The sequence below is a fragment of the Branchiostoma belcheri genome, unplaced genomic scaffold, assembly GCF_001625305.1.
Source record: "Branchiostoma belcheri isolate BF01 breed outbred unplaced genomic scaffold, Haploidv18h27 scaffold88, whole genome shotgun sequence".
Taxonomy (NCBI): Eukaryota; Metazoa; Chordata; class Leptocardii; order Amphioxiformes; family Branchiostomatidae; genus Branchiostoma; species Branchiostoma belcheri.
The window spans coordinates 916,389-943,142 of NW_017804553.1; the positions used below are offsets into that span (position 1 = coordinate 916,389).

Consider the following 26,754-nt stretch of genomic DNA (forward strand, 5'->3'; position numbering starts at 1 on the left):
TGTGTGTGTGTGTGTGTGTGTGTGTGTGTGTACGTGTGTGCTTGTGTGTGTGTGTGTGTGTGTGTGTGTGTGTGTGTATGTGTGCTCGTACATTTGAATGAAATCACATGTTGACCAGGTGTAGATGGAGAAATTCTTTTAATCAAATAATGTATTCAATTTCAAAATGTATTCAAGCTACACTATAGCCTTCTCAATGTCATCACAACATTACATAAACAAAATCAGCATTCAAAGCATCTATTGCTATATAGCCAGTAAAGGCAGTAACAGAAGTTAAAGTTATATTTTATATGCATAGTCCGACTCCTATCTTACACTACTTCCCAGTCTTGTGGAAGACCTTATTAGACAAATTTACATCAGCCATTGCACGAATCAAGGGGGTCAAAGGTTAACCTCCTTGCACGGATTGACAAAAACATCACTCTGGGTACATATTGCTTCAAGATTCAGTATACATGTACAGTACCATCTTGGGGGGTCAATTCACAACAGCAAAGGAATTTAAAGTAACATGGCACTTTGTCTTGTTGTTCTATGTCATATATTAGGTAACGTTAGTATGAGAATGTACCTTTTCTAAAAAAAAACACTATTGGTATCAGTTTTTTTTTAAGTATCCAGAATTTACCTCAATAACAATTTGTTAACACAAAAATATAGATGTCCAAATATTTGGAAGATTGATTTAAAAATTACATTTGTACCAATAAAGGAATGGTAACTTGTAAGTGGCCAGTTACAACTGACCAACCTTAGCTCATTGCTTGAATGCTATGAAAATTACAACTCTTGACCACAATTATTCCCAAATTGGGTAATGATAATAGCAACTGTTTGAGTAACATCTTACAATCAGCCCTTATCATGACATCCATGTATCATTGATCTTCTACACGACATTGCACTTGTACAGGTGAACATACATGTACATGTACTTCCACACTAGTATACTATGTAATGTTATATGTAACATTATATGTTTGAATTGCTATTTTCATGTTGTTACTGGTAACGTTATACATGTAATGTTACAGGACATTCAACCAATTGTGACGATTGTCTACAGGTCATTTTTATAGAAGCTTCAAAAACATATCCAACTTTCCACACAAAAATGTACAATCTATATCAAAGTATGTCAAGCAGTTTATAAACTGTTGCTATATTTTGATGCTGATATAACGTTACATGTGTGATCTTATTATACAATATGGCCATGTGTGGAGAGAGTCAGATGAAATGGCTGTTTCAGTCTTCTGGGTAGATTCTACTTAACCATGGCCTCATCAGGTACTGAGCCCCGTCAAACTTGTCAAAATACTCCTCAATATCAGGATGCCTGATCTGTATGAGCAACAAAAAGAACAAATGTTAGACACAGAAAATTGGGTGAACTTGATAATATGTTGACAGCACATGGGTGGGGGAAAGACTGACAGAATGACAGGAGGTCAAAAGGTCAGGTCCAGGAAATGAGGTGAACTTGAAGATTGAAAAAACTCAAAATACTCTCCAAAGTCTAAAATCTGACTTCCTCTTTGACTAATTTCAACAGGTTGGTGAATGATTGAATAACAAAGTTCTTTATACAAAACCACTTGTTTAACAAGCATGAGGCTCTTGCTAACAAGTGGTTCTGAATAAAGAACTTTGTACAAGAAATAAGAGATTGAATAGCAAAGTGTTTCCTACTTTACCTTCATGTTGTACGTGACCTGGATGTTTTCCTCCACCACGTATGTCCTCTGTCCATCAGGCCTGTCTCTCTCATCTACAAGCACTGAGTAGTTGGGGAGAGTTTTCCAATGCTGACAGAGGAAATATGATAACAAAAAAACACATATGAGACTGCCATCCAATGGAATGGTCTTAACTGCAACATTAACAAAGATGCTACGCTTCAAATTTATTCTTCCAATGTTTTACCTTGTGCTTTAAAAGCAATACACGTGCTGTATAGAATTTAGATGTGAAGGGGTATTTGTCAGTTTGAACAACTTGCAGTCTTAAGTATCACTTCAATTCAATCAATACTTTGTAGTGACTAATATTACCATCATTGCTATGACTGAGGAGTCTATTATTAAAATAATAGTTAATGGTATGGTAACTTATAAATCTTAAGTACAACTTACTAGTTTATCTGCAGGATGATTTGCCAGCAGCCAATTTGGAGGAGCCTGTGGGAAAAAAACAGCACAGCATTACAGGATAGAACACCACATAATCATTGATCTGAATAATAGTACAATGTGTAGTAACTGACTTGGCCAGATCCATATTTAGACGAAAACAGGTACCAGGTACAAGGTGTGTGGAATGGCCTGACAGTACTGTCCTGTGCCTAACTTAAATGTGATAAATCCTGATGCACATGTGTGAAAGATGTTCAGCACCAAGGACAATATCGTGCCTTACACACACACACACACATGCACACACACACACACACACACACACACACACACACACACACAACCTCATCTGGTTACCTTTGCGATAGTGTCCCAGCCAATGATGACTCCCCTGTACCCGTATCTCTTGTGTTTGATGGTCTGTCCTACCCTGTACTTCACACGGACTGGGCGAGGGCTTCTCGGAACAGTTGAACCTGCAAAATATTTGTGGTATAGAAATGGTGTTAAAAAACCCCAAAAAAAGTTGACAACACAGGTCTAGGAAAAAAATGTGTTTTTGGTTTAAGTCCTGAAATAATAGGGTCAGTAGGTATTCTCTTGTGTTATTTTTCTTCTCTTTTTTCTATTTAGATTTCGGTGTGGTACAACAATAATCAGGACCTGTACTTTATTTTCTACAGGGACAAATATTTCAACTGAAATCCCAAAATACAACATGTTTCCCAGTAACAGTTCTAGCTTGTAGCAGTTCCAGCATGTAGTCATGCTACAGTCATGTTTCCAAACCAATGCACCACCAGCAGACCAATTATTTTAAGGAGTATGAATATGAATAAACATGTACCTGCAAAATATCCCTCTGGGGACCTTCTCTGAAGTACTTCATATGCCGGTGACTCCCCTCTAGAGAAGGCATTATTGTTGTCTTCAACAGACGACGTGATGGAGGAAATGGTCTTCCTGACCCAGTCCCTCCAGGAGCGAAGGCTGAAGTAGTTCTGTTTTAAGTCTTTAAAGGAGACCAGCAAGCTGAAATAGAAGCAATATGTGTGATAATGAAATCTTAAAATGTAGGACAGTTTGTTAAGGTTAGAAGCACTTGTTACAATACTGTAAATTATTTTCAGTTCACAAGAACTTTCAGTTACAACTTTGCAGTAGGAGGGGAATTAAGATACTTGTTGGGATCTTTACATGAACAAACACAGTTGGCAGAATACACTACTGTGAATGCAAAAACTGATTTGATTTTCACATTTTCGCTGTTTCCTGTCAACACACAATCACGAAACTACAAATATGTGTTTTGTATCCCTCGATCAGTATTGTAATACAGAATTCTTTCAATCATGAATTTTAGACACCGCAAAAACATCCTTTTCCCTCATGCCTTGAAATAAAACCACTGAAAATGTAAATGCATTTATAGTAGCAACGTTACAGTAACACCTACAGATATTTCACAACTCACAGTTCATATTAACATCTAAATATAGGGTGATGTAATCAACACTTACCCCCTCATTGCCTGTGCTCTCTGATGCTCAGTAGTGGAACCCCACATCTCAGACACAAAGTACTGAGCAGGAACAGCCATCAGGATCAGGAAGAACTGAAGAGCGTTGATACCCACTTGTGGCATGATTATTTGTTGTGAAAAAAAATCCCCCTTAAAAAAGAATTTGGAAGAAAAATACTAAACCTACAATGTTGAATTGGTATCAAATTTGCAAAGGCTGTTTGGTACAAAATTTGGGATTGGAAGCTTGGCTGTATCTCTACGTTGTACACAAGCCTTGTAAAATTGTCTTGGCGCGAAACTTGACTCGTACCGGCACCACCTGAGATGTTGTCCACCAACACAAATCTCAGCTGTACTCTTCTAGCAGACGACAAAGACTTCAGCAAGTGCTAAAAGCTAGCTGTCCCCGAGATGACCACAAATACACCTTCTTTTACACGCCCAACTCCTTCTAAACCTGTCCTGACTTGTCTTGCACTTCCAGGATGTCTGGAAAGGTCCTTTTGTCGACAGAACATCTCGAAAGTCAAAACGCCGGTCCGTCCAGCAATCACCACTTGCCACGACTTGCTGACCTTTGACCCTCTTAAGGCGGAGCTTAAGACGCAAATCGGTCTGCGTTTACGACAGTAAATGTTGTTTATTATTTTCTGCTAAATTCCAATATTTTCATTGCATAAAATGTATACATCATGATTTTTCATAATAAGATTTAGTTGATATGATCAATAATAGTCACTTTTTTGGTTCAAAACGTCTAAGAATGCAAATTGTCGTAAATGCCGCAAAACGTCCCCTGACCTGCGTGACGCACATGTCTTAGATCCAGGAACCAGGTGAAAGTTTTCCGGATTTTGCGGGATTTGACGGCGGTTCAGACGGCACGGGGGATTTTATATGTCGCAGTAAAGGTACCACACGTTTGATAACATTTTTAAGAATACTCAGACTAATTTTGGAACGATAAAACTGAAAAATAGCCACGTTTTTCGCCCATCTAACGAAGAGGTTTGACTTGTAACTTTCCAGACTTTGTGTTCCATATTCGATTTTTTGTGGTGATATATGGATCAAATTTACATATTTAATATGTGCCACCGCCTTTAGTACAACTGCTTGGCAGATGGACAGAATTCCTCTTCGGTAGTGTGACACGTGTGTGCGTTTGAAGGGAAGAAAAATGGCCTGGCAGGTTTCGGTCCAACGCGTGGGCCGCACATGACGCAGACACAGTGACGTAATATATAACCAAACTCCATTTGTTTCTGTCAAAACACGTACAAAGGTTCGAGTTTTACTTTAAAGTACCATTGATGAAAATAAACTCCAAACTGGAATAAGATGTACAACAAAGATCCGACGTTTCTGATTCTCTGTCAGAAAGATATGAGCAAATTACATTTAAGCAATTACATATGAAGTGCTACTGTAGATTGTGAAATATTTGCAGCTTTTTATTTTCGTAATTTTCTTGGTGAGTTCTCACCAAAAACTCATCACACCAAAAATATGTGTGCTGTACTAGCTAGTATAGTACTTCTTTGTTGTTTCAACCACAAATGTGAAACACTGAATGTTTCTTTTCCCTCCTACCACAAAATTATGTCCCAGTTAACCATTTACAGTACTGTCCTACGTTGTAATTACAAATGTATGTTCAACCAGTTTTTCCAGTTCCTCATCATCGTATACAAATGTTCTGTCAGTTCGGTTTAGTGATGCTGAAGAAGAGATGTCACTCGAAATGTCCAGAAGTATCAGACCAACTGGACAACTCGGGGGTAAAGCCCGCTTCACTCGGGATGCCAAACAAAGGCCTGGTGAAACAGACAAACAAATAAACAAACATGAATTGTTGTTTCCCTCCCCAGTTTCACGAGTTACCTCGATGCGCGTGGTGGACAACTCGGTCAAGCCCGCTTCACACGAGATGCCCAACAAAGGCCGGCGCCGGCAGCGCAGGGAGAGCGAGGTGTACGAAGACTCGTCGGACGAAGGGGTGGAGGCAGCCGGGCAGTCTGGTGAGGAAGCACTAGCCTCTACCAGGCTTCAGAAATGGCTTGGAAGAGTAGAAATTGGCCAAAGAAACAGATAACATGCCAGGGGAGTTGGTCTGCTAAAGGAGTACAGTTCGGGTGTGACAATCTGTTGTGCTTTAGCAGACCAACTCCTCTGGCATGTTATCTGTCTATTTGACCAATTTCTACTCTTTCAAGCCACTTCCGAAGGCTGAGGAATCACATTCACATAACATACGGGTTTATATGCATTTTGGCTTGAGTAGGGAGGATTGAAAAGTAAGTGGTCAGAGACCAATTATTGCATTTCAATCGATTGGAAGGGTTGTGACCCAGTATATGCCCTGGGTCGTACAATGCGGTATGAAATTGCCAGGAATGTGTAAAACTTGAAACACTTTGCAGAAGCCTAAAATCTCATATTTCTTGTTTTAGACGTACACATAATGACTAACCTTGATTTTTATGCTCCTTGATGTTCCACCAGGTGTGCAATGCCCCCACATCAACAAAGGAGTGAACCAGGCCCAGGTGAAGAAAGCCCTACAGAAGGGTTCCCCCCACCTGGAGTGCGTGGGATGTTCCAAAGAGGGAGCTTCGGGCGCACGAGGCAGGACTGAGCCCGCGGCAGACACCTGTCTGGACGAGGAGTTAGAGGCAACACTCTGGCTCTGCCTACAGTGTGGACATCAGGTCAGATATAAGTTAAAAACATTAGGGGCAGTAGGTAGCCATTCTCTTTGCTGATTATGAACTGTTCCAACAAATACATGTCTAGCATTGTAACAATCTAAAACTGTAAGGCTGAGACCAGGGCAGTCCCCAGAACCCATCTTTGTCCAGTGGAAAAAGGAAAGGAAAGGTCTCCCATGCTTCTTATGCAGAGCGTAGGGTGGTGTCCATATCCATTTCTGTAGCCCTTGGGCGACACACAGTTGTGCAGGGCACTACAGCAGGGGGCTGGTCCGCTGGTAGTGCTGTGTTTGACCTCCCCACACTTTTTCTCATATGTGCTGAGTGCTAAGCAGAGAAAGAAGTGTGTACCATTTTTAAAGTCTTTGGTATGACCCGGCCGGGGTTTGAACTCACAACCTCCCGGTTACAAAGCGAGCACTCTACCAATTGAGCTATTGCACCGGTTTGTCCAGTGGGGTAGAGACAAATATTTCACCCTATTTACTCAGTGAAAATTTGCATTTGAAAATACATGTACCGGTAAAAAAAAAAGGTTCTAGGGGGTTTGAAATTCAGATGTCAAATAGCAAATCAGATAGTCTTGTCAGCAGTCAACCAAAAAAAGGCTAGCTATAGGGTCAGTCAAGAGACTTAACATGTTTTTCTTAGGCTTGATAAAAAGCAGCTAGAAACAATTGTAGTAAACCTTGCCCTTTCCTGCAGGGTTGTGGCAGGAACAGCAGGAGTCAGCACGCTCTGAAGCACTACGAGACCCCTCGCTCAGGCTGCCATTCTGTCGTGGTCAACACTACTACATGGATGGTGTGGTAAGGGGACAGTTTTACGTTTTGGTTTGTTTCACAACAAACGTCCAATTTGTTGAGTTTGATGGAGAAAGAAGGAACTTACAAGTACCATACGCCAAAAAACAGTTACTCAAGCAACTAGAAATGATTTTGGTTGCTTGAGTAACTGTTTTGTTGGTGTATCTTATTACCTGGATGTCTAACTTTCACCGATGTTACAAGCACCATGTTCCATGAAAGCAGAATTTGATGAATAAAAACACTTGAGCCACTTAGCGTTATATTTTCAATCTGTTACTGATAATCTGATAGGATGAACATTGAACACACAATGTTCAAGTTCCCTATGTACAATGTATGTGTCTTTGTTTCCAGGTGTTATGAGTGTGACAACGATGTTGCCTTTGACCGTGGGAAGAAGCTCGCCTTGTGCGTAGACTTTGTTCGCAGACATTATGGCGTCCACAGACCTAATGATTCCACAGGTAGGTTACATGAGATAATGACTATGTCTACCTACCTGTTAAGTTCATGAATAACTTTCTTAGTCTTAAGCAAGTAAGCTATGGAGTTGATATCTAGATATTGGGCTCAAAAACCCACCTGCATATGCAGGTTAGTGTAGGTAAAATTGGAGCTATGCAGGTACATATGTATTTCTGATGTCTATCTGCAACAAACCTGCACTGGTCCATGTACTGGGTTTGTGTTGGCGTATGTGGGTTTTTATTTGCTGCATTGACTGTCACCAAGTATTGTATAAAAGAAATAATGGCAATGGTTTCTGAACAGTTTTTAGTATGATAGACTTCCTAAATTCTGAATGGTACAAAATTGAAAATTACCTGTGCCAGACAAATGCACCAGTTCAAGTATGCAGATAGAAGTAGTTCAAGCCCTAGCTATGAATGTTGTGATTCTAATCTCCCTATGTTATACTTCTCCAGGTAAGAAGAGTCCTCAGCAAACCAGTCCCAGAGAGGAGACAGTCGATGCCGGCGCCGCGGCAGGGAAAGGGACAGATAAACAGAACCTCAACTCTGCTAAGTCTCCACTAGCTAGAGTCAAGGTAACGTGTATTAATTCTTGACATCACCTTTTAAAAACCTGCAGTGTTTCAATGTACAGGTACATGTAGTACCAGCAGTGGGATGAGATCAGTTGATTTAATGTTCTTCCTGTTGCCTAATTCCATAACCAATATGCATGGTGACAAGTGGCAACCTTAGCAGGCTCAAGGTTAAGATAGAATCAGGTGGATGTTTTGAGTTTTACTGAGCTCATGTTGTGAAAGGTGTAGGACATTCTAATACAAAATCATGTAACGTTACTTGAAGGATACAGTCTTAGACTCTTAGCTAATAAGTGTTCTTTTCTCTCTCTTTCTCTTCCTTCAGGGCCTAAACAACCTTGGAAACACCTGTTTCTTCAATGCAGTCATGCAGGTAAGATATGTGCATCTTCCATCAGTACCATCCTTCTGTTGCACGGTCGTAAAATGTGTAGCTGTAACTAAAACAAGCACCATTCCAAGGCATCATACGTTTTGTACATTCTTCCTCTGAGTCTGTGCTTGTAACCTGTAGTTTGGAAGGAAGCTGCAAGGGGAACACAGTAGATGGGATTTTTTAATCTGTACTGTTTTCACAGAACCTGAGTCAGACCCATGTGTTGGAGGCTGCCCTGATGTGGTCCACTAAGGGAGGCTCCATGACTCTCTACCCTCCAACAGCTAACGACCTCCCACTACAGCTGGTGAGACACATTCAAGTTTACTAGACATCAAATCTGAATGAGTCATGATGGTTTCCCCAAGGCATCTGTATACTGTAATCTGCATTTTGAAAGAAAGCTACAGAAGGAAATTACAAAGTCATCTCACATCTTTCTTAGGACAGGATCTACAAGTACCTACAATTGAAGAAAACCCCATAGAAAAAATACATTGCACACTCCTAACTTGAGGTAGCCTGGTATCTTGTAGATAATTGAAGTATAAAAAAAAATTTCAAAGCAGCAAGGAGAATAAAAAATTGATGACTTCTTTCCCAGGTCCTCTACATGTATTTTTACCTTTTTTTTTCTAGGAACCTCTAGAAGTGATGTTGTCTGTCCCGCCCAGTGCTCTACAGAGTGCTCTCCTGTCCTTCCTCCGTGAGATGACTGCTCCCACTGGGAAGGCCTCCCTCAACCCTAAACACCTCTTTGGACAGGTTTGCCAGAAGTAAGTTTACATTACTGTAGTCTTATGTTTTGAATGCTAAAAGCCAGACTGGTCATTATAGTTCTAGTATACATGTACATTTAGTTCACTGCTGAATTGATTTGAACTCATGGTACTCTTTCTTTAGTAAACACTTTGTACAGTCTTGATATATTGGGGTTTGCTTCTGCACAAGTATCAAAGGCTCTCACATGCTGACTGTTTTGAAACTTACATTTGAACATTTTTAAAGGAAACTATTTTGACAATAGAGTGTGGTCATGTATATCATTTGTATGTTTTGCATTGAGTTAGAAGCACTATAAGATATGTGTACATTGAAAGCTACCTATGTTATTAGACAGTTGACTGCAGAGTTTTTGTTTTTATTTTTCAGGTCTCCCCGGTTTAAAGGGTTCCAGCAGCAGGACAGCCATGAACTGCTCAGGTATCTACTGGATGGACTCAGGCTAGAGGAACTCAAGGTAAACAACTGTAGAAAAATTGCACACATAGACATACTTAGAGGGTAAAATTTGTCAGGTAATTTTGAATGTTACATGTAGCAGTGCAAGTATGCAGAAAGAAGGATTTTGAGCATTGTTTCTGCACCAAATGTTACAAACTTAAGACAGTGTTCATCATACATGTACATTGTATTTGCTTTTTTTTCTTCCAGAGAGTGAAGTCTGGCATCCTGAGGAAGTTTGGGTTGTCTGAATCGACCAACCCTAAAACTGTTGATGATGATGTCAAAGGAAGAGTCAAAGGTCAGTGAAAAATACCATGATGATGAAAGGCTGTATGTTAAAAACATTATTAGTATTACTTATGCATACAAACTGCTAACCTGATAGAGGTTGGTAAGTTTCTCATTGTATCTTTTCTTCCTGCAGAGTATGGTCGGCTTGTGAGGGAAACCTTTGTAGACTTTGTGTTCGGTGGGCAGATGGTCAATACTGTGCAGTGTGAGGAGTGTAAAAATGTAAGTACAGTTGTCTTCCTCCATGAATAATTTCATCAGGTTGGTGAGAGATTGAATAGCAAATTCTTCATCATAAGCAATGGTTTAACAAGACCCATCATTTTGATGACCTCTGTCATCTTCATCAGGGTATGTGTAATTATGACTGGTTCACTGTGCACTGATACTAGGTGTCCCAAATTTATGCTTAAAGATGAATGTACAAACATAAGTTCACATGTATTAAGTTTTCATTGTTGATCCGTACTTTCTTTTCAGATATCTCAAGTCCATGAGCCATTTCTGGACATCTCTCTACCTATTGTGGAGGAAAGGGTAAGTGATGATCTCATACCAAGTTTCACCAACATTCTTGTATATATCATACCAACGTTTCACCAAAATTCTAGTCTTCATTTTTATAGCAGACATCTTGCATGTGGAATTGACAGTTTTTCACGATACATCAAACCAATAAATTTTCTAAAAAAACTTCTCCCATCTGTAGTCGCCACCCTCCAGATCTAGTAGCAATCCTTCTGCCAATAAGCAGAAAGGGAAGGGAGCGAAGGGCCGTACCAACCTGGACAGTGAGACGGGGGAGGCAGCCCACATGGCCATGAATGAGTTAGCACAGAGGGACGACCAGTCTCCCAGTAAACACCAGCTAAAGAAGGCCAAGAAACAAGCCAGGAGGGAAGCAAAGGTACACTTTAGGCTCATGATTCAAGCTTGTTCCATCTTCTTAAAAAATATGAAAACAATAATACAGCTAAACCATTTCATTTTCATGGCCCATTTACACATTGTAAACAAGAGATTTCAAACTTCAGGAATGTAGTTAATTAATTGTGTAATTAATTTCACTATAATGCATATAGTTACTTGTGTGATTTTATGACGAAACTTATAATTACTCTCCTATTACACCATCTCCAGCCACTCACTTCTGAAACCAAACCTTCAATTACTTCCACTAAACCCGCACCACCCAAAACAATTTTTCCGTCACTAAGGTGAAATGACATAAGTCTCACAAGTTTCTGTGTAAATCCTTGTTGTTGCTCATGTCATACTACCTAGAAGGCCCAGAAGAAAGGGAAGACACCCCCAGCCTCAGAAGTAACATCCCCTACAGCTGATCCAGCTGGTGATGATGGGCAGGAGGAAACTGAGGCTAAGACTGAGGCACAACAGCAGAAGGTAGCAGCAGAGGGTAAGGACTGGTCCTGACTCTCCATCACAATTAGCAGTTCAGCCAATGATACTGTGGGAATGTCTATCTAGTATTTGCATTTGTATTGTACAGTCTTTGAAGTACCCATGTACTGTACACATTCCTGGCAACCCCATACAACACCCAAGGCATACCAGGTCCCAACCCTGTCAATCAGCAAACTCAATCTCTGCCCACTTAATTTCAATCCTCACTGCTGAAAACAAGATACATGCATGTACAAACCAGCATCACCCAAAGCATTATTGCCATCTCAGAAGTAGGAAAAATTCTGTCATACATGTAACTTACACTCAACTAATTTTATACTTATTTAAATTGCAGAAAGTGACACTTCTCAGGAGAAAGGAGAGAACCCCTCCTCATCCATGGAAGATGCAGATGAATGCTCAGATTCAGAAGCCATCACGAAACCAAGCAGCAAACCCACAACCCCCAAACATAGCCCCTCGCAGGAAAGTGCTCCAGCCGTCAACCCTCCACCTACAGAGGAAAGTGGCGACGCCATAGAGGAAAAGGATGTGAAAGAGGTTACGAAGAAACTGGAAGCAATGGGAATAGAAGCAGAACACAACTATGCTGTAAAATCTGACAAGAGTAAACCCCAAGGTCCAGACAGACCAACTTCTTTAGAAGGTAGCTCTAAAGAAAAGACGAGCTCAAAAACACAAAGTGAACAGACATCTAGTGAAGCTAGTTGTAAAGCTAAGAGTGTTACTGAAGATGTCAACTCTACTGAAAGTGAGCTCTGCTCTCGCATTGACCACCTGCGAATGTCAGGCACCGAATCAGATGCCACCTCCCCTACACAAAGCCCCGATAGAACTCAGGACGACATTGATAAGGGGAGTGGTAACGATACTCAGGACATTAAAACCCAAGACGTGCCCGAAGACGAAAACCCCAAGATCATTCCTCAAGGAGAAGACGTCCAGGACAACAAGGAAGTCGAAGAAGCTGAAGAAAAAACCACCACAACAATCGTCTCCCAAGAGGGGAAAAACGGCAGTTTTCCATCCATAACCCTTACCCAAGGCAGCCCCAAAAAAGTCACCAAGACAGTCAAAGACGAGAGAAACGAATGTCTCAAGTCAAAGGTTCAATACTCCTTTGAGGAGATCTCTGAAGAAGGGGCTGTAGGTGGTAGAGGGAGAAGTAATTCTGAGTCACGAGTGGGTGATGAGATTGTAGGGAACACCAAACCACCGTCCACCCTGGCTCCCAGGTACTTGGGTAGTTCCCAGGAGTGTTCCATCCAGTTCTGTCTGCACCAGTTCACAGCACCGGAGCTGCTGACGGGCAGCAACAAGTTTGGCTGCGAGTTCTGTACCAGGAGGAAGAGGAAAGAGTCGGGCAAAACTGGTAGGTACATGCATATGTAGGACAGAAGTTTGTCATTGGCATGACAAAGTTGAGAAATGTCTGATCTACATATTTGAAATCAAACTATGACTACTGTATCAGACAGTCTGTCAAATCAGTGAAATGTTTTAAGTTTCACAACCTTTTGCTGCACTTCTTGTACTTCATTTGTAAGAAATAAATCTGTTAGCTATTATTAACCTGGTTACATTTAATGGAGATCATTTTCCAAACAGTATGCTGAAGGTCTTGGATTTAGTTTTGAACCCTTTGTTTTGTTTTAGTATTTTTGCTTATCAAACCATTGGATTTATTACTCTTTTGTTCTCTCTCTATGAAACCTTCACTCATTCACTCTATCTGCAAATTGGAGCCCTAAGCTGTTTATAATTGCAACATTTTCTGTACCTTTTGTTCAGAGAGGGAGAAAGACAAAGATGACACGGTGTACTGCAACGCCAGTAAACAGATGCTGGTGTCCTGGCCACCTGATGTCCTCACTCTGCATCTCAAGAGATTCCAGCAGGTCAGAAAACAAAATAACAACATGGAGAGGAAAGATGTGTAGAAAAGGAAGTGTATAGGGTGTTGTTGGAAGAATAATGTTTGAAATAATGTACATTGTAGGTATTGAAAATGAAAAGACTATATTATCTGTGATTTTCCTTGAGAAAGTCTTACAGGAGTAGAAGTCTGTGGAATGTGTGAAATGAAATGAATTCAAAGGATTTTGATCATTGCACCTGTGTGTTACTTATCCCAACATAATTTTCTTACTCCCTAGGCTGGTTTTAGCCTTAGGAAGGTGAACAGACATGTGAACTTCCCCCTGATGTTGGACCTGGCTCCTTTCTGTACCAGCACATGCAAGGTTAGTCTGGAAGTGTAGTTTAGGTCCTGGTCACACATACATGGAGCACAACTGTCGTAAGAACTATATTTAATTACAAACTGAGGGCATTCTTGAGACAACCGTGCATGTGTCATACACCATTCAGCTGTCTTGTTAGGACAATGGCTGTCTTAGACCTTTTTGTGTATTTGATTCTTTTATAAATGTAGTTTGCTTGGAAATTAGACCACATAAAAATAGTGCAAAATATGCGACAGTGCCTCTATCAGGAAAGTGTAAATCCTGGGTTTTAATGTGCCACATAGTTGCTGTTTCATAACACAAAATCTGTAACAGTCTATTTTTTTATAACACCAACAAAATAAGTAACTGTACCTTCTACTTTTAGCCTATAGCAGACAACTACAACAGGATCCTCTACACGCTATACGGCATCGTCGAGCACAGCGGCAGTCTGCGTGCCGGCCACTACACCGCCTACGTCAAAGTCAGACAGGCTTCGGACAAGCTGCGAACACAGGTCCTCAACAAGCCCAACTCTTGGAACTATGGGAAGGGGACGCCCAGGAACAAGGTGGGGGCAGCTGGTCACCATGGTAACCTGGTGAATGGAGACATCTCATTGGAGGAATCGGATGATGAGGTTGACTGGAAGGGAGGAGACTCTGCCCCCTTGCCTCCAGTCCCGGAGGGGAAATGGTACCACATCAGCGACACTCATGTTAGCGAGGTGTCGGAGTCTAAAGTCCTGAATGCACAAGCTTTTCTGCTGTTCTACGAGAGGATCTTGTCATGAAGACTGCAAAGTTACCTTAATTCTCTGTGAAACAATACTTTTAAAGTTACATTCTCTTTCCATACTTTTCACGAGATTAGGCCACACCAATTTAATTTGTTGGTTCTCGGATTTTTTCAGGAAAAATATGAAGCGACAGGGCGAAAAAAAAATAAAAATAAAAACAGATCTAGGCATCCTATTATAGCCCCAAATGCTACGATAGGAGGTATGAAGTCAACACAAAACACTGGTTCAAAATTTAAACAATGAATTTTGAACTTCTAATGATACCACTGCATTGAAAGATGGAATAACTAGCGACTAGGAAGAAAAGGACTGTTTTCAACTGTTCAGTTGATTCTGAATTTTTTTTTTTTTTTTTTTTTGCAAATCAGGAAAAAATGAAGAGGCGAATCCGAGAACCAACAAATTAAATTGGTGTGGCCTTACATTGTATTTCCAAAAGAGACTGAATGATATTTGACGTAGCTCACAAGCTTAGTTGAAACATACATGTAAAGCATTTGCTCTACAAAACTAGTAACGGGAAAAATACTGAAACAGAACCAATCTTCAGAATATTTAGGTGGGGCTGGAGTCTTGAGATTAACTTGTATTTTTTCTTCTTTTCAATTTATGAATTAAAAGTAGACTTAACTTGACAGAAGACTGTGAACACTGTGTTGTATTCTTCAATCTTTTATGTAGCCATATTTGAATAAGATGTAATGATTAGAATGCATCACAATTGCAATGGATGGTTATGTGGATATTTATACATAATGTATATCAATGTGGGCTAACTTATGATTGACTTTCACTGACCAAATGTGTGTCAGCTATACATGTACATGTAGTTGAAGTCTGCAGGGAGGTGTAAACTTAAACAGAACATTGAGAAATATTTGTACAGCAAAAAAAGATGTACTTCATGCAATAATGTACCACTCACTAAAAACTTGAAAAGCAATCCAATATAATCAACTAAAGCTTGAGAATGTTAGCTGTTTGATATACCTCACCTATCTGTACAGATGGTCAAGTTAATGTACACTTTATGCTGCACTGGGGAAACTTTGAACTTTTCATTTGGGAAATTTATTGCTTCCATGTTCAGTAGAATCAATGTAGCCTGTGAAAACCACATCTATGTAAAACTTCAGTGCTTTTGACTCTCTACAATAGGGGTCCAAGAACATCCTCCCATGGCAGGGGCAGCGGCTTCGAATTCCTGTAAGGGGTGGAGAAGGAATTCGGAGCCGCTGCCCCTGCCATGGGAGGATGTCCAAGAAATGTACTTGCTGTACAGAATCTGATGAAAGCAAAGACTTCTCATTCCAATTGGAAAGGGTATTTCAGATATACTAAGTATACATTGTATGTAAGTCAGCAAGCCATGAGTATTATGCAACCAGGTATCATGATACAATAGTTCTTTTTTTCCCTCTTAAGATCAAATTATACCAGTGGACCTTGCCCATTGAGGTATGTGCTAATAGTATTGTGTAAGTTAATTTTCTTTTTTCCAAAGTCATATAGGTTTTTATAGTACATGTATCTATCTTTATTCTGTGTCTAAAGAAAGTCTGAAAACTAATGATTGATATGACTCAATAAAAGAAAAATTCTACAATGGATAGGTCGAAGAATCTCACATTCATTTTATTGTCTTCTGGACATTCGGTTAGAAGTATGCACACAGATACAAATGATAACATATCGGTATCTTAGATACAAACACTACATGGAACATCACTGCATTCTTGGAAAGTTTTTTTTCAGATTACATAACGTTTATTTATTAGCAGCACTCAATATCTAGGTTAATTAACATGTTGAAATATTCAACATGAAGTCAAACACTTCTTAGCATTTTTAGCCTGTCACTGTTAATAATGTAAGTTATATTTAAGTTTTATAAAAAAAACTGCAAAGAGAAAACATTGGATATGTTGTGTTCAACTTGGTACAGTGGACGGATAAACGCAAATATATACCATTAGAATATTTCCACAAGGTTTCTTTATATCGATATGAAGGTTCAAACACACAGTTTCAAAGCATACCCTGAAACGGGTATCACATACATTATACTCTATGAAACATTTCAGATAAATAACACGTTTGTCCTCTTTGAAACGTATACTCTTGAAAACCTGAAGAAGTTATGTCTCTCAGAGGTTTATTGCAATTTTTGGCACAGTCTTTTCCTATATTCGCGTGGAAGATTTTGCCTCATGATTGAGTTTGATGCTCCGTACTTTTCGACCGTCGAAAAAGTTTATGATACACACACTCTCGTCCAATCACATGGACTGTGTTGAACTTTTAGCCTCTGGCCACGTGACTACCTTCTTTGAAAGCTGAAGAAAGATGGCGGGTGTCATCTGAAAACTTCTGGGCTTGAAACTTCTCAGTCAGTTTAAATTCCTTTAGTACGTACATGTGAGTTCCATCTACCAGTAGACTGCATGCCAGACCACTGCTCGACACGATACACCTTTCGGCTGGGGGAAGTCACAAGCCCCGATCCCAGAGCACCTGTGGGTATCTAATTTGTCTCTTTTCTATCTGAGCTGTTGCAATGTTATCTATGGAAAATTTTCGGCTACTGCCCCTGGCAACAGTTTGGCACCCAGGCAAATTTAGATCTATCAGCTCTTGTTGCTTGTTGTGGACGTCATCCTGATGTCTTCGAACGGTGGGCATAGCGCCCATCTTACTATACTGACGTTATGTAACGTTACGAAGAACTCCTGCACAGCACAGGGATGGGGCGTCTGAGTGTCAAAGTTAACGTTTGGTGTGACAGGGGCTTCGCGTAAGGTAATTACATCTATCAGCTCTTGTTGCTTGTCGTGGACGTCTTCCTGCTGTTGTCAGATTCCTCCCCCACGCTGGGCATGGCGCTCATCTTCCTCCGCCTGTCCACCGCCCGCACCAGCGACCCGATCTTGTCCAGGATCTCAGCCTCCTCAGCCGTGGTGATGGGCGGCATGCTCACCTTCCGCGCCTGCTTACCCAGGAAACACAGAACCTGCACGGCACAAAATTGGATCTGAGTTTTAGTATGCGTTTATTATGTTTATCGAAGGGAACTTCCTGGCCTGGTTACCAATTATATTCATAGCTCCCAAGTCCGGTAAATTTGCGGTAACCAGGCTATATTGTTTTTGCTCAGTTTCCTCTTCTCCAAACACATAAGGTCAATGATCTGGGCCAGACGTCTGTCACCATGGTAACGAGTTTTGATTTACTCTATAGTGCCCCCTGGTGGTGGTAAGCATTTCTGCATATTCTTGAATCTTTCTTCGGACCAGAAATATGAAAATTTCAGACCAACCTTGTTGTCCACCTCTTCGTTCTCTCTCTGCTGGTAGATTTTACGCATGCGCATCACGGTTTCGTGCTCTTCCTCTTCAACCTGTTTCTTGATGATGGAATATCGCGGTGGCTTTGAGCTGGGAAAAACAAGGTTAATATTAGTTGTGTTTATTATTTGTACGCATTTTGCCTTGTGATATAAACGTAAACATACTGATTATCATGAAAGTTCATCTGTGTTGGTAGTAATCATAGTAAAACGTTAAACTTTATTCCAACACACTATTTACAGGGATCAAATTTTCAGCGACCACTGTCGCCTTCATCAGGATAATTAATGACCAATCACTTAATAGAGATGGTGGACGATATTAACTCCCTAGCACTTTTGATCAATTGCTTACGTCACGTATCAGTAAAGTCTCGTGTGAATAAGGTCACGTGTTTGTAAACCGTAACTCTCGCGAGATCACGTTGTGAAGTGATTGGTCATTAATTATCCTGATGAAGGCGACAGTGGTCGCTGAAAATTTGATCCCTGTAAATAGTGTGTTGGAATAAAGTTTAACGTTTTACTATGTAAACATACTGAGTATGAACAAACGTACCTCTCGTTTATTACCTGCTAAGGAGATATCTGTCCGCGGGAAGGTACTGTTTTCGATCGTGTTTGCAGCTATAACTCATCACGGAGTGTTTGACGGATTTCATTTATGTTGACTTTCGGTATATGGCTAGTTATATGGGTCCAGATATATATGCGTTTTTTCACTACATCTGTCTGTATTTTCAGGTATTAAACATCAACAGCTCTTGTTATGCTTTAATTGTATGTGTATAGATACCGAATCTGGATATAGAAAATATAAGAAAGCTGGACTTACTTCCCGTAGAGTGGTCCATTACCCGCCGTAACCGGTCGCCTGTTGCCAGCAGCAGCTCCCCTAGTCCCAACGGGTGTAGATCTACCCAGCGGAGTTTGTAAACTTCTGGACGTTAGATTACTGGTGCTTCTCGTGGGTCCCGTACTGACTGCCCCCGAGGATGTTGTCGGGCGTCCCGAGAACGGTGTGTGTCTGGGCGCGGCCGGTAGCTGCACACTGTTGGAGCGGTTCAGATGAGACACTCGGTCCGCCCAGTTGCCGTACCCACTCGACGTGTACGGGCTGTCTATCTCTGATCCGTTCGCGCTTTCTGTAGTCGCCGTTGGGATGTTGACAAACCTGATCCTCGAATGAGATTTTCCCACCTCTTCATCCGAATCGTCTCCATCTTGGCTCGATTCGTCGTCAGAATCGTTGTTTAAGTTTCTCCGAGTTCCCCTGTTTATCCCAGGGGCGGTTAGCAATCCGTTGCCGTTTAAAACCCCATGCAGATCCTCGCTGTCAATCTCGTGGACGTCCTCTCCTATCGTCACTTTTCTCTTCGATTTGTGCTTCGTTTTCTTCTTCCTACCCGAGGATTCCTCGTCCTCTACTCCATCAGGCGGATCGGGGAAGACCCTCGACATCTTCTGTCGCCGCTGGTCCTTCAGCTCCTTCTTGAGATGAATCTGTTCCCGCTCGATCTTCAGAAGGACTTGCTTGCGGTCCTTCTCGATCAGATCTATCTGCTTCTTGAGTCTCCTCTCTGCGTAGATGCTGTTGAACTTGCAGATGGTCTTGTCCAGTTGCGTTGACTTCTTGGCCATCTTGAGTCGATAAATTTTCCCTTTTTGTCAGAGTTAGATTGTCTGCAATGTTGCGGCAAGGACTTAAGTGATGTATGTTGCTTGCATTGTGCTTCTCAGACTAGTTGTAGCTGCTGTTCTCTTCAGTTGTGTCTGCCCCCCATGTCAATGTCCTCTTGCCGAGTGACGCCATACCTGCATGGGAAATAAGCACCACAATCCACGTTAAGACACAAAGAAAAACGGGGATGACCCACTTTTTTCGCGAAAGTAAATGTCACACCTTTGTTGAAATTTGTTGAAAAATTTATGAGTTCTGTGTGGCTCCTACGTCAACTGGCAATGGGCCGTCAAGTATGTACTCTCAAACAATAGGACCGGAATCAGGTCCTTAAAAAGGGTCTTATGGTTTTTGTCTGTCTGGAAATACACCCTCAATGTGCGCCATTTGACAAATCTGCGTTTGGTAGAGTTGTGCTGTAGATCCTGTATGCCTCGTCGTTTTTCAACTTCTTGCCACCGAGTTCTAATGAAACGCATTTCATCTTCTTTTCCAACAAACCAGTCTATAATATATAAGTTATTTTTTCAGGTCAGTATACGTAGCAACCTTGTCATGAGAAATTATCATATATAAAGGTAAAAGTGTACCGCATTAATTTTGTTTAAACACTCATTCATCAAACCTACTGTTAATTAGAAAATGAACACTCGCCAGTCTACAAATGGTCTGAAATGTTGTCCCGGAATAAATAAAATTTAGTCAGACATGTTATAATACATGATTATTGCATAACGAATCCTTCCTGTGTTTTTGGTATCGTTTATATTTATTTATCATCTCAAACTACATACACAACGACATGGTGTACCCTCAACTTTTTTCCTAATCTTCAGTTACCATTAATGCGGCTAATGGTAACTGCCCGGCCTATTTGATACTGTCTTGCCCCCAGGGGAATCTGCTTGGAGTTTACTTTTTTCCCAATGATTTATACCACCCCTTGTAATCCTCTTCAAGCAGAAATGTAATTGATTGTAAACACGTTTGTGTAGACCGTATCAAGTGTTGTTTTAGTAAATGGGCTTCACTTGAGTATGTAATGTGACCTCCTCCTTAAGGTCACCATATTTCTTCCTGTGTATACTCTTGTCAAAATTAATTGTTCTATGCTGGATGATGTTGATACGGCCTGGACGGACTGAAAGATATGGAGATTCTGTGGGACCGTATCCGCTCGACACTTCTTTTATCTAAGGGCCCGGTTAAATACGTCGTACGATCGTTGTGCATGTATGGCCACAACACGAGGACACTCTGGGGATAACCGTGCATGTGGCCTGCAAAATTGAGTTATCTTGTTAAGAAAAAACTGTCTCAGATCCTTGTCGGTGGTTGTTTCTGTCACATCCTGTCTGAAAATTGTACGGCATCAAAATCATACGGCGACCTAATACGTGACTGTACAGATTTGTCGTACTTTTTTTCTTAAGGAACCTAAAACAGCAATAAGATTCTTCATCTTTGTAAGTTTTCGCCTTGCACCCCGCCTATACAAAGTATTTTGTAGTTAACGACTCCAGGAAGAATAGTATGTATGGCAACTGTACAAACTAATGGAGATCGGTCTAATAAACAAATAAACAAAGTGGACGAAATGAATGTAAAAGGCCTTATCTCTGAAGTGATGTTACGTGTCACCTGAGTGTTAGGACATGCACCCAACATGTTCCTGAACAATCTAGGGGCGGTTGTAAGGGGTCAACCTGTGCAAATAAGGATCACTGAAGGATGCACCACACGGGGTGTCGGTAACATGGGGAGAAAAAAGGCAAATTTACAGAACAGGTTGATCCAGGATAAAAGACTGTAAAACGTTATTACGACCGCAACACTGTAGTCTGGTACAGTATGGCCTGTCATGGGGAATTTGGCAGCGAAAACTTAATCATATTAGTTTTGTCACTGGTAGACGTACATGCACGCTGATGTATCCAGAACCATGCACATCATCCAGAACCCCAAGCCTATCCAGAACCGTGCTTGGGGCAAATCCACGCTCTTGGATGTATATGACTATCGTTTGACTGACTCCCCTCTCCGGTAAAAGTTGTTGTTGTTGTTGTAAGTCTTTTCTCACATGAAAACCCACCCATAGAGACATAGTGTGTCAGTAAACACCTACACGTGTTCCGTATATGCACCATTTCTCAAGGCGATGTGCTTCACTTGTACAGACTCTCAAGTCTCCAGCTAGCACATACTCAAGGAGTGTTCAACATTGTTGTCGAGTGCTGCTAAGGTGCTTAATAATATGTAGTGTCGTTGTGCCAATTCCAATGTCATATTCCTTTCTTGATAACCGCACACAATGAGATATACGTTTTAGTATTTCATTTTGCTTTCTCATTAAACACACGGAAGAACCTAGATTACTACTAAAATTACACACAAGACTGACGACACGCTTTGACAGTAAAGAATAAAAGTGGTAAAGTCTATATGAACAATTCAGAGTTGAAAATATCGAACAAAGTACGAACATACCTTCATAGTAGTAACATCATTTTGTCGAGCATAACTGGCGAAGTTTGTAGAGTAAAACCACAATGTTTGTCGTCATTTACAGAACCGGTTTCGCCATTCCCTTGCCATACACACCTTCACATACAGTTTGTCCGTTGTTACTATGTATCCCACACAGAACTCCTATCCCTGACCCCTCCCGCAATAGTCGCTATTTGAATGGCCCTTTCTAAGAGGCAGACAAAACCCGCGCCGGGGCCTGAATGGGGAAGCTTTGTACCCCAAGTGTCGGCTTGGACAAATATTTGAAGTGTATCCAAGCAAGGAGCCGACTGAACCCACAGAAATCGACGTGTGAATTAAGATTCTTCTGTCGTCATAATCCCCTAAAGTGAGTTTGGAATTCCTGTATACGAAAGAAGTAATAGCCTTGACGAAGCCACTATGTTGGAACGGCGACTTATAAAGTCCTTCAGGAGTACAATATTGGCCGCTGTTGTGTTTTCTAATCAGGGTTCTCCAACCGCTTATTAGTTTTTGTAGGTGATTTACGGTTGCACTTGTCAAAGGTCCACCCTACGGCGTCATGAAATACAAATCAAGAACGAGAAAGACAAAAGGGGAGCAAATATTAGGAAATGTCCGGCGCTCCTAGCAACGTAGCAAGGTGGAATGACGGCAGCGTTGAGGTTGCATTAATTGACTATTTGGCTGCCTGAAAGTTGTTCCAGAGAGGTTTTGATTACTTTGTGTTCTAGCTTTGCGTAAATGTCCTGACAGGGTAAGGGGTTCACGGCTTTTGAGAATATAATTTGATTACTAGTACCTGATTTAGTAGTTGTGGTGTAGTTGTCAGGGCGGTGGAGGTAAGGCCTACAACATGCTTCGGTTCTTATAATAGGGGGTTATGTTATGTTTGGGAGCCAACAATAGATATGTCACGTTGATTTAAGTCCAAACCAAGACTATCAACACATAAATTGCAGCCAATTAGCCTAATTGTACAGTCATGAAGGTACATGTAACAGCAGTAACAACTTTGGCAGAGCTTATAATATATATAGTCTGTTTCATGTAGAATGTATTTCTAGTTTCTTCTAGTAGATTTGGACTCTCTATCACATACGTCTATCTAAATATCACTTAAAGATGTTCGCCTAACGAAAAACTCACACCGGCATCGTCACTTGTGTAAACATAGCACTTAATTGGGTGGATGCGAATGGTGTGTTTGTGAGCCAACAGTAACAAGACTAAGAGCCCCATCGGTGGAATGAGATTTCCGAGAGGAACAATGGATCTCAATTGGGTAATTGTCACTGAACACACTTTGAACAAAAGATTACCACGAAGTGAATCGTTAATGTGTGTACTTCTCTGGGTGACTGCAGCCTTCTAGGTTTGTTTTAGCTTTCAATTAGCGTTGTCGACTCGTCTGGTCTTTTTAGTTGTATTGACCAGTTTCTTTCCAAATCCATTTCGCTTCAATATGATCATCCAGGAGAAAGTACCGTGCTTAGTACTTGATCCTGCAATTTTAAGTCGTTAACTAAGTTATTTTTCATCATACAGTTTAACAAGTTGCATTTAAATTCTGCTAATCTAAAATAACACCACGATTGTTAGTTTTGCTCTAAAACGATTGTTAAATGTATTACTTTACAAGCTCGTCGACAAATTGCCGATCTACATTATTTAAATTTCAGAGGCAATTTTTCGACGACGAGCTTATATAGTACTACCTGTTACGATAGTTTTAGGCCAGAACTAACCGTTAACAACTCGTCTCTCACCAATCAACCTAGCTCCTAACCATCCAATATACCTATCCCTTTTCACACGCATATTAAAAGCTAGCTACCGTAGTTAATTTAACATCTTTCCAAAACAACGTTAAACTTTACTATTGAGAGTAAATCACGAAGCACCTACCTCAGACCCTTCCGAACGTACTCAGAAAACTGTACCGTCACATCTTGCAGAATAAAACACGGAGAACATGTTTCCACGTTATGCTATCTACCTCTATTTCCACGAGTAGGTACCAACCACTGTTTACTGATTATCTTATAGACAGGACAGAAGCCCGAGTACCCATATGTTTACCCTGGAGATCGACTGGTGGTATAGTACTTTTTCTCTTATCGGATTTTGCCGTGTTACTGTGTCTTCTGGCGTGGAAAATCCCTTCTGGCGATTAGAATGCTGCCGTTTCTTCGCAGTGATCTGTGACACTTTCTGACGTCAAAAGGAGTTCACAAGATTGATGGTTCGTGTGTTGTGTTCTTTCAGGGTGCTGTGGTATTATCTTGACCAATTTTGGGGAAAACGTTTCAGTGATTGTCAACTAATTGATCGCGAGAACGAAAGAAAACAGATAATTAAGCCCTGCATAATTTACTCAGTGGTCAACGTCAACAGTTGATGTGGGCCCCCCTTTCATAGCCTCATGTTAGAACCGCTCCGCCATAATTAATTTGGCAAAGATAACATACAGTAGGTCTACTATTCCGATCTCACACTGCACAACCACGGAGATATTTTGTAATATAGCAACTACAACGTTCAAAATTAGTGGTATTTTTATGGTATCTACCCCATACTGAGTATCTTTTACAGCGTAGACGCCAGACCACCACCGTTGTTGGAGTAATTCACGTCCCACCTCCAAACCTTCCCAGGTGTTTCCCGTACCTTATGTCTTACTTGACGTCTTCGTTGTAAAGAAGCAATGATTTAAGGATCATTATAGGATTAAGGAAGGATTATGAGGTGATTAGGTCACCCTTATGTCACGGAAGATTTCATACTTTCATGTATCACTTAAAGAGGTTTGGCTTGACTCCTTATTATTCTCATGGGTGAAAATGTTATTGACTTTCAATGAGAACAATTCTTTCGTTTCTAGTTCTATAAATAATGTCATTTTACTGACAGGGTTAAAACTATAATGATTTATGGCAGTTGCAACACTGCACCCATTACAGTTTTTTTCTCCCACGTTACTCCTAGTATTTTGTTAACAACTTTCTTCACGCACCTATTTATATGAACCATATCTCGCATTTAATTTTCATCAAGAGCCTGCCCAGATTTTTTTAAACTCAAACTATCCCTTCAAGTCAATTATTTATATGGTTGGCCTAAAAGCAGTGGCAAACTTTCCCTACAGTACTAGTTGAGTCATAGCCTTGCACTGTAACATACATGTATACTGCTCACGGAATACACGTCGAGGCAAACATAGCAGTCTTAACTCCTGTTGCTGTGTCTCATTCCCATGTGTCGCTGGTTTCTCCATGGATTCCGGCGTAAAAAGTAAACCTGGCTCTTAGCGTGACAGTTAAAGGCTTCCTCGTGCAATTGGCGTCTACAAACTTGTAAATCTGTTCGTATTCAGCGAACGTAACAGTGCAACAATGCTGTAAATTAGTCCTGTAAAAATAGCTACGCGGGTACAAATTATGTGACTTACAAATAGAAAGAACGAAATGTTAAACACAGGACAATGCTATTTCGTTCTATCAGTACTTTCAGACTTACACTAGAAGCATACTCAAAGCCAGATTTCCATGACTTTCACGATAGATCAAACCTGTTTCCATACACATACGTTTAGGCCCATGATTTGTTCGTAACAAGGTGTTTTAGTACCGTTGTTTGCACAAAGGTGATTTCTGACTTTGAACTCTTTTATATAATTAGTGACCAGTAGTAACCGCACATCTGAGCACTGGGGTGCGTTCTACACGTGGTTGTTGGGGAGTCACAGTCATAATTCACAGCCGTATCAGAGCAGTAGTTGGTTACAAAGGTAGGTATAGAGATTAAACATGTGTTTTCGTGATTTCTTGATAATAGCATATAAAGGGAACGGTACCTGTTTAATTACATGTGTAGAAGTGTGTTTTCCCCCAAATGGTATATTAGTATATTGCCTTATCAATTAGACATAAGGCGTCGGAGAGTGATGTCGTATTTGGTAAATTAGTTCAAAGAAACGTTGACGATTTTCTTACGTTGAAATTGAAATACGTTCTGAAGGGTCTTTATAAGATAATATATGTCCATCCTTACCTTGCTATCTCCGTGTCTTCGTATCGTTGTAGTCTCTATTTCTCTACCTTCATCATGGCCTTCAGTAACGAGCAGCAGTGGTGATGATATGATACTAGTTATCTTAGTCACAGGAACACCGATGTTCACTCACAGCACCGAGCCAGCCTTTATGAAAGCTGACTTGAATCTCCCATACTGCGCCTGCCTACCCCGGGCCTGACGGTAACACAGAGCGGCACACACATTGCGGTTGCTAGCGTGCAATGACAAGCGGTAACCACCCGTTCAGGTCACTTGGCACGTTGTACCTTTTCCGGCAGAGGGGGGCATCTCTCATGTATCTTTATGAAACGTCGCTTTCTCAATAAACTGAGATCTTGAAACTTTTTCTACTGAATTGCAAACATTGTAGTCAACTTTTAATCGGTGTACCACAAACTATTGATCAGCCACTAATGACTTGAATAAGTTTAAGGAAATGCGTCGTCCCCTGGAAGTGTTCTATTGGCATCGCCCGTTCCTTTTTCCACAGTTCTCCCATGGAAGACTAACACAGTTATCGCTGACGGGATTGTTGTCCGTTCTTTTCAGCGCTGTTTGACTAGTCACGCCG

General features: G+C 40.8%; 3 protein-coding genes across 4 annotated transcripts; 1 reads left to right on the forward strand and 2 right to left on the reverse strand.

Moving 5' to 3' along the window:
• Positions 1-1,217: 1,217 nt before the first annotated feature.
• Positions 1,218-4,270, reverse strand: LOC109487351 (F-box only protein 21-like). The gene is made up of 6 exons (XM_019791329.1): positions 3,662-4,270; positions 2,989-3,173; positions 2,499-2,617; positions 2,142-2,186; positions 1,704-1,814; positions 1,218-1,350 (listed from the first exon to the last, which is right to left on the reverse strand). The coding sequence occupies exons 1-6, from the start codon at positions 3,784-3,786 to the stop codon at positions 1,255-1,257; spliced, it is 681 nt and encodes a 226-aa protein (XP_019646888.1). The 5' UTR covers positions 3,787-4,270; the 3' UTR covers positions 1,218-1,254.
• A 192-nt stretch (positions 4,271-4,462) lies between these two features.
• Positions 4,463-15,107, forward strand: LOC109487407 (ubiquitin carboxyl-terminal hydrolase 16-like). 2 transcript variants are annotated; one of them, XM_019791395.1, is made up of 20 exons: positions 4,463-4,577; positions 5,538-5,687; positions 6,172-6,377; positions 7,083-7,186; positions 7,541-7,650; positions 8,113-8,234; positions 8,563-8,610; positions 8,816-8,920; positions 9,253-9,389; positions 9,766-9,853; positions 10,048-10,138; positions 10,265-10,353; positions 10,612-10,668; positions 10,841-11,038; positions 11,416-11,548; positions 11,894-12,931; positions 13,351-13,457; positions 13,716-13,802; positions 14,173-14,659; positions 15,012-15,107. In XM_019791395.1, the coding sequence occupies exons 2-19, from the start codon at positions 5,555-5,557 to the stop codon at positions 14,578-14,580; spliced, it is 3,261 nt and encodes a 1,086-aa protein (XP_019646954.1). In that variant the 5' UTR covers positions 4,463-4,577; positions 5,538-5,554; the 3' UTR covers positions 14,581-14,659; positions 15,012-15,107. The 2 variants fall into 2 exon arrangements, with proteins under 2 accessions (XP_019646954.1, XP_019646955.1); XM_019791396.1 differs by having other exon boundaries at positions 14,173-14,656; positions 15,009-15,107.
• A 1,424-nt stretch (positions 15,108-16,531) lies between these two features.
• Positions 16,532-26,385, reverse strand: LOC109487408. The gene is made up of 4 exons (XM_019791398.1): positions 26,160-26,385; positions 18,771-19,750; positions 17,906-18,023; positions 16,532-17,599 (listed from the first exon to the last, which is right to left on the reverse strand). The coding sequence occupies exons 2-4, from the start codon at positions 19,574-19,576 to the stop codon at positions 17,402-17,404; spliced, it is 1,122 nt and encodes a 373-aa protein (XP_019646957.1). The 5' UTR covers positions 19,577-19,750; positions 26,160-26,385; the 3' UTR covers positions 16,532-17,401.
• Between the last annotated feature and the right edge of the window lie 369 nt (positions 26,386-26,754).

Excerpts from the sequence above, each read along its gene's own strand:
- LOC109487351 (XM_019791329.1), bottom strand. The coding sequence starts at position 3,786 with ATGCCACAAGTGGGTATCAACGCTCTTCAGTTCTTCCTGATCCTGATG. Across the intron at positions 3,174-3,661 it reads AGAGCACAGGCAATGAGGGG|CTTGCTGGTCTCCTTTAAAG; the intron begins GTAAGTGTTGAT and ends CTTCTATTTCAG. Across the intron at positions 2,618-2,988 it reads CCCAGAGGGATATTTTGCAG|GTTCAACTGTTCCGAGAAGC; the intron begins GTACATGTTTAT and ends AATATTTTGCAG.
- LOC109487407 (XM_019791395.1), top strand. The coding sequence starts at position 5,555 with ATGCGCGTGGTGGACAACTCGGTCAAGCCCGCTTCACACGAGATGCCC. Across the intron at positions 6,378-7,082 it reads GCCTACAGTGTGGACATCAG|GGTTGTGGCAGGAACAGCAG; the intron begins GTCAGATATAAG and ends CCTTTCCTGCAG. Across the intron at positions 9,390-9,765 it reads TTTGGACAGGTTTGCCAGAA|GTCTCCCCGGTTTAAAGGGT; the intron begins GTAAGTTTACAT and ends TTTATTTTTCAG.
- LOC109487408 (XM_019791398.1), bottom strand. The coding sequence starts at position 19,576 with ATGGCCAAGAAGTCAACGCAACTGGACAAGACCATCTGCAAGTTCAAC. Across the intron at positions 18,024-18,770 it reads AATGGACCACTCTACGGGAA|CTCAAAGCCACCGCGATATT; the intron begins GTAAGTCCAGCT and ends TGTTTTTCCCAG. Across the intron at positions 17,600-17,905 it reads ACGAAGAGGTGGACAACAAG|GTTCTGTGTTTCCTGGGTAA; the intron begins GTTGGTCTGAAA and ends TGTGCCGTGCAG.